We start from the raw sequence: 6,000 nt of genomic DNA on the forward strand, positions 1-6,000 counted from the left end.
CGTGTGGCCAAGTGCATGCACGTGTGCATACACATGAGCAAGTGTGTGTGTGCAGTCTGGAGGAGGGGAATGGATAGCTGCTCCTCAAGTGTGATTTGTTGCTGGAGTCCAGGAGAAGGCTTCTGGTGGACTTTGATCTGGAGGCTCGTGTATTAGTCCACTGATGTAGGAGGCTGGTGGGGTGGTGCCGGGGGCCGTGGCCAGGAAGATGCAGCCACCTGGACTTCCTGCTGGTGACCACGGTGAGGCCTGGCTCCTCCCCGGCCCCTTCCCGGGGTCTGCGCTGCTCAGAAACTCGCAGTCAGGATTCATGTCTCCTCTGTCCTCGTCAGGGCCGGGGTGTGGTGGGGGGGGGCCTGAAGAATGCAAACGACAGACGGCGACGCTGAGGCTGAGCGAGCCGGCCTCTGCAGCCAGGAGAGCAGGAAGGAGGAGGGCAGGACTGGGGATCCTGGCAGCTCACTTTATCCCTCCCTCTACCCCCCCCCCCCCACTTCTGGGGCAGGCGGGTGGGCCGGCTGGCACTCGGCCGCCATTCCTGAGCCCACTGCAGGGCACGCCCGCCGGGCTGGCTGGGCGCTGGCTCTGGAGTCTGGTTTCTGTTCCGACAGGAGTTTTTAGCAAGGCTGAGCATGTCGCACCCACGCAGGGCGGCCCTGCGGCGGCGAGGTGCAGGTGGAGGTGGCCCCCTCCCCCCACGGCCTCCGCAGCCCCGTGCGGGAAGCCTGTTCCAGGGCTGGGCTTTGGCCCGGCCACCCGCGCGGGTAAAGGTCGTAACTCGCGCTTCCTCTGTGGGTTCCAGGCTGGGCCAATGCTCTAGCACCCGTATCCGGCAGTGGTTAGTCCTGCCTGCCCAGGGCATGCTCTCAGGGCCCGGGGGGAGGGAACGTCCCTGAGGAGCCATGTCCCAACGCCTCCCGGGCTTTCTTGCTGTGTCTGGAAAGCGACTCCTGTTTTCTCCCATTATGTTGCGACATCACACGCCCCATTTTATGGTACACCAATTAGATAAAAGGCCCCCTCCCCCCCAGCGTTACACTCTGAGCACAGTTTCAAAGAGAGGCTGGTTTCTGTGCTGAGAGGAGAAAAGCAGCGTCTTCTCCTTTCTTCTCTGAGAGGGCTGTGGGCAGCCTTTCCATGTCCTCTCCACTTCGTTTTCCCCTGAGTGAAAATAATTTCTAATTGTGACGTTTTTCCTGTGCGTCCCAGGGACGACAGGCTGGTGGTGGGGTCGAACACAAGATCCTGAATTAAAAGGGCAGCAGCAGGCAGTGGGTTGTCATTACAGACTCACAGACGTTTCCTCAACGCGTCAGAGCGTCTACCCTGCCCTCCCTACCGCCGCCAGAGGCAGTGGTGGTCCAGGAAGGGGTCTCCGGGAGGGGTCACCTTGAATCCCTCCCATCCCTTGGCACAGACTTCAAAGATTTCCATCAGAGGTTTGTTTCCCTCCCTCTCTAAAGAAGGCAAATAATTCAGCATTCAGCCTGCAGAGTGTCTCCGGGTTTTGGCAGAGAGAAAATAACCATCTTAATGTCAGGATTGCAGACTGTTTGGCCTCCCCTGGGTCTTTGTTTCTCCTCACTCCGCCCTCTGTGATTAAGACAATGCAGCCCTCCAGGCTGCAGGACCCTGGCCACTCCCTGGGGCCGGGCCCTGCGGGGAGGACAGCGGCTGTGGACGGCTCTGCCTGGGCTGCCCGCCAGGCGCTGGTGGTGGGGACCTGGGAGGAGAGAGCTGGGCCACAGCCCCAGTCAGCACCGGCGGTGCCACCCTCCTCGCTCTTCCGTGGGCTGCGTGTGCACATGTGCCAGGCCCAGCCCCGGGAGGGGGCTGCGTTCGTGACACGGACCGGCCGGCGGCCTGCCTGCCTGCCTCCCTTCCTGGGGCTTACACGCAGGGCCTGGGCACTATCCCTGCGCTGCTGGCTCTGGGATAACACCTTACCACTTGAGCCACAGCCTCACTTTCAACTTTTTGGTGGTTGATTGGAGAGAAGGGTCTCAAGGGCTTTCCTGCCCTGGGTTGACTTTGAACCACGATCTTCAGCTCTCACTCTCCCGAGTAACTAGGATGATGGGTGTGAGCACTGGCACCCAGCCACATGGAGTTTTCTGTTTCAGGGAACGGATGGCCACCAATTGGCCATGTGATTCTAATGCCCTTGGGTTGCACCTGTCTCTCAGCCTTCACAGGAAACTTGCTGCATACAGAGCCCCCAGGAACCACACCTGAACTCTAGTAACCCCGCACTTGAGCTTGTAACTGAAAGCGTCACCGTGGAAGGCCTCGGTGGTCAACTGGTCTGGACCCCAGTCACTCTCTGAGTGCTGGCTCTGAAGCTGGGGGCCTAACAAGCATCCCCGTGCTTTGGTGGCCCCACGCCGTTTGTCTCTGCAGCCACGGATTGGGGTTCGAGAGTGTGCACTTGTGTGTTGATTGAAGCAGGAGAAACCCAGGGTGACTCTGGCATGCGGCCTCGAGTGGTGTCTGCGGTGAGCTCCGGCTCCTCTGTGGGCCTCGAGTGGTGTCTGCCGTGAGCTCCGGCTCCTCTGTGGGCCTCGAGTGGTGTCTGCCGTGAGCTCCGGCTCCTCTGTGGGCCTTTGTGTGGAGCTGGGGCTGTGCCTTGGCCACTTCATGCAGCTTAGCCATGTGGTCAAGAGGAAAACTGGATCGAGACTTCCTAAAAATGAATGTTTGCAGGGGGTTTTCTTCCCAGTTTGTTACAGGGTAAACCAGGTGTAATTTACCGTGGATCCTAAAGCTACAATTCCATGGTGCCAGTGGCCTCTGGTGGCACTGGCTAGGACGTACCAGCCAATCCAGAGGAGTCTGACTCGCGTGGATTGCTTTATATGGGGGCCGAGAACCTGGCCAGGAGGGGCCTTGGGTCTGCGAGGCTCCAACACTTGTGCAGCGATGGGACAGCTCTGAGCACGGACCTGAGGCCAGCGTTTGCTCTGTGGGTGTGGGCAGTGCCCCAAGCTCTCCTCAGAGTGCCAACCACAGCCATGGCTTCCTGGGAATAAATAGGAAGTGCCCTGTATCCCACCAGCAGCTCCTGCGGAGGCTTCTGTTCCTGTCCTGGGGTGACTGCTAACCCCATCTCTCCGTCTGCCCCTCGCCCAGCAGGAAGCCGCCCTCTGCAGACAGCTCCCCGTGGATGCTGAGTCCTTGGTGGCCGTGCCGGCCGTCAACGCGCCTGCCATGAACACAGACCTGAGACCCATTACCAGCAGCAACTCAGATCCTTTCCTCAATGGGTAAGCGGCATCTCCCAGGAGGCCGTGGGGTCCTGCGCTCTGCGTTCTACAGCTAGACTGTAACTGGGTCTTTGTGACACTGGAAAGAGTGAGGCGTTTGAGATTAGAGGTTGAGTTAGGAAGTTGGGGAAACTGGAAGAAAAAAGAAAAGCAGGGGTACTCCTCTACCCAAGTTCCGATGTCAGCAGGTTGGGCATGGTGGGTCAAGCCTGCAATCCCAGCTGTGTGGGAGGCCTTCCACTTTCAGTCCTTCTGCCTGAGCCTTCAAGTGCGAGGATTATAAACACACACACGGTGCCACACGAGTACTTCTTGCTCCCAGTCGTGTGTATCCAAGAGACTCAGCAGGATTGTCTGTTCTTTTCTTACTTAAAAAAAATTAGAAAACAAAACCCAGAAATGGCAGCCTATGTGTGAGATGGACAGGAGATCAGTGCCCACGCTGGGAACGCCAGCCAGTCAGCGTGCCATCGGTCACCTTCCTCAGGATTAGGGTGTGCATCTCAAGTTGAAAGGGAGGACGAGGTTTTTCTGACTTCTCTTCCTGAACACAGTGACTTTGATGCTGACTGATTGACTGAGGGGCCCCGCTGACTGAGGGGCCTGCTGACTGACTGAGGGGTCCCTGCTGACTGAGGGGCCCACTGACTGAGGGGTCCCCGCTGACTGACTGAGGGGCCCACTGACTGAGGGGTCCCCGCTGACTGACTGGGGGCCCCCGCTGACTGACTGAGGGGCCCCCGCTGACTGAGGGGCCCACTGACTGACTGAGGGGTCCCCACTGACTGACTGAGGGGTCCCCGCTGACTGACTGAGGGGCCCACTGACTGACTGAGGAGCCCCCGCTGACTGACTGGGGGGCCCCCGCTGACTGACTGAGGGGCCCCCGCTGACTGACTGGGGGGCCCCCGCTGACTGACTGAGGGGCCCCCGGTGATTGAGGGGCCCACTGACTGACTGAGGGGCCCCCGCTGACTGAGGGGCCCCCGCTGACTGACTGGGGGGCCCGCTGACTGACTGAGGGCCCCCCGCTGACTGACTGGGGGGCCCCCGCTGACTGACTGGGGGGCCCGCTGACTGACTGAGGGCCCCCCGCTGACTGACTGGGGGGCCCGCTGACTGACTGAGGGGACCCCGCTGACTGACTGAGGGGCCCCCGCTGACTGACTGGGGGCCCCGTGACTGACTGGGGGGCCCCGTGACTGACGCCTCCCTCCTCCTCCGCAGTGGGCCCTACCACTCCCGGGAGCAGAGCACGGACAGCGGTCTGGGGCTGGGCTGCTACAGCTTGCCCACCACGCCCGAGGACTTCCTGAGCCACGTGGACGAGATGGACACAGGTGGGAGCCTGCGGGCCTCGGCGGAGGGGGGGCTTCCGCCCGGGCCTCCTCTGTCGCGGGGGAGGCCGTGGTGTCCCCCTCGCCCTCTGCTGGGCGTCGTGCCCAGGGGCCCCGCACGGCCGTCGTCCCGCCCACCCCGGCCACTGGCTGCGGTGAAGTCTTCCTGCAGTGGCGGGGCAGGCCCGGGTGCCCGCCTCCGGGGTGCCCGCCTCCGGGATGCCCGCCTCCGGGGTGCCCGCCTCCGGGGTGCCCGCCTCCGGGGTGCCCGCCTCCGGGGTGCCCGCCTCCGGGGTGCCCGCCTCCGGGATGCCCGCCTCCGGGGTGCCCGCCTCCGGGGTCCCCGCCGCGGGGTCCCCGCCTCCGGGGTGCCCGCCTCCGGGGTCCCCGCCTCCGGGGTGCCCGCCTCCGGGGTCCCCGCCTCCGGGGTGCCCGCCTCCGGGGTCCCCGCCGCGGGGTGCCCCGCCTGAGGACCGGGGCTGGCAGCCCGTGCCTTCCCACGCGCCTGCGCCCTGTCCGAGCTCAGGGCCGGCTTGACCCCAGCAGTCTCGGGTGGGGGCGACGGTGGGGGCGGTCGGGCCTTCCAGGCCCCCGGGAGGGGCTGAAGGCGTTCCCCGCTCCGTTCCAGGGGAAACCGCGGGCCCGGCGGCCATGAGCGCCGCCCCGCCGCAGAGCCGCTTCCCCGACTTCCTGGACTGCCTGCCCGGGACGAACGTGGACCTGGGGACTTTGGAATCCGAAGACCTCCTCCCGCTCTTCACCGACGTCGAGTCCGCCCTGAGCAAGAGCGAGCCCTTCCTCACCTGGCTGTGAGCCCGCGGCGGGCGCGGGCCGGCGCCGCCACCGCGCCCCTGCCGGCCCGGCTCCCGCGGCCGCTCCGGAGCCGCCCTAAGCGGAGCTCGGTGCCCGGCGTGGGCCGCCGGGGGCGGGGGCGAGCACCAGGCCCTCCTCCCGCGCGGCCACCCGGCGTGCGTGCGTGCGTGCGTGCGCGGGCCCGCGGAGCGCCACGCGTCCCTCGTGATGGGGCGCGTGCCCGGAAAGCGGCCACCGGCGGGGGTCGGGGCGCTGCCTCCCCTCACCCCGCCCTCGGTGCCCTCCCGCCCCCCCCCCCCCCGCCCAGGCCGCTCCCTGTCTGCCCTTCAGCCAGGCCTCCCTTCCACATGGCGACAGGCTCTCCCTTCCACACACAGCTTAGTATGTGAGGACGCTTTTCTAAGGTCTCCGCAGTTCCGTCTTTGGAAACTTCTGGACAGCCAGGGCCGCCCCGAGCTGGGCAGGCCGGCGGCTGCACCCACGCCGCGGTGGTTTTGTCCTCGAGGTTCCACGTGCTTCACCAGACTCGCTGGAGTCTGCGGGCGCGTCCCCGTGTGCGCGTGCCCGTCCGCGGGTGCGCGTCCCCG

General features: G+C 64.7%; 1 protein-coding gene and 1 long non-coding RNA gene across 2 annotated transcripts in view; one reads left to right on the top strand and one right to left on the bottom strand.

Annotated features, from left to right (window-relative positions):
- Wwtr1 (WW domain containing transcription regulator 1) overlaps positions 1 to 6,000 on the top strand; it is a 52,267-nt gene extending 46,267 nt beyond the window's left edge. Inside the window, exons 5-7 of the mRNA XM_048334580.1 lie at positions 3,133 to 3,263; positions 4,491 to 4,603; positions 5,229 to 6,000. Coding sequence (XP_048190537.1) covers positions 3,133 to 3,263; positions 4,491 to 4,603; positions 5,229 to 5,413 — 429 coding nt within the window. The 3' untranslated portion in view covers positions 5,414 to 6,000. The remainder of the gene's footprint in view (positions 1 to 3,132; positions 3,264 to 4,490; positions 4,604 to 5,228) is intronic.
- On the bottom strand, positions 3,694 to 4,562 carry LOC125342428. The gene is made up of 3 exons (XR_007209222.1): positions 4,467 to 4,562; positions 3,879 to 3,933; positions 3,694 to 3,832 (listed from the first exon to the last, which is right to left on the bottom strand). It is a non-coding gene; the product is annotated as an uncharacterized LOC125342428 (long non-coding RNA).

Source organism: Perognathus longimembris, chromosome 26 (assembly GCF_023159225.1).
Source record: "Perognathus longimembris pacificus isolate PPM17 chromosome 26, ASM2315922v1, whole genome shotgun sequence".
Lineage (NCBI taxonomy): Eukaryota > Metazoa > Chordata > Mammalia > Rodentia > Heteromyidae > Perognathus > Perognathus longimembris.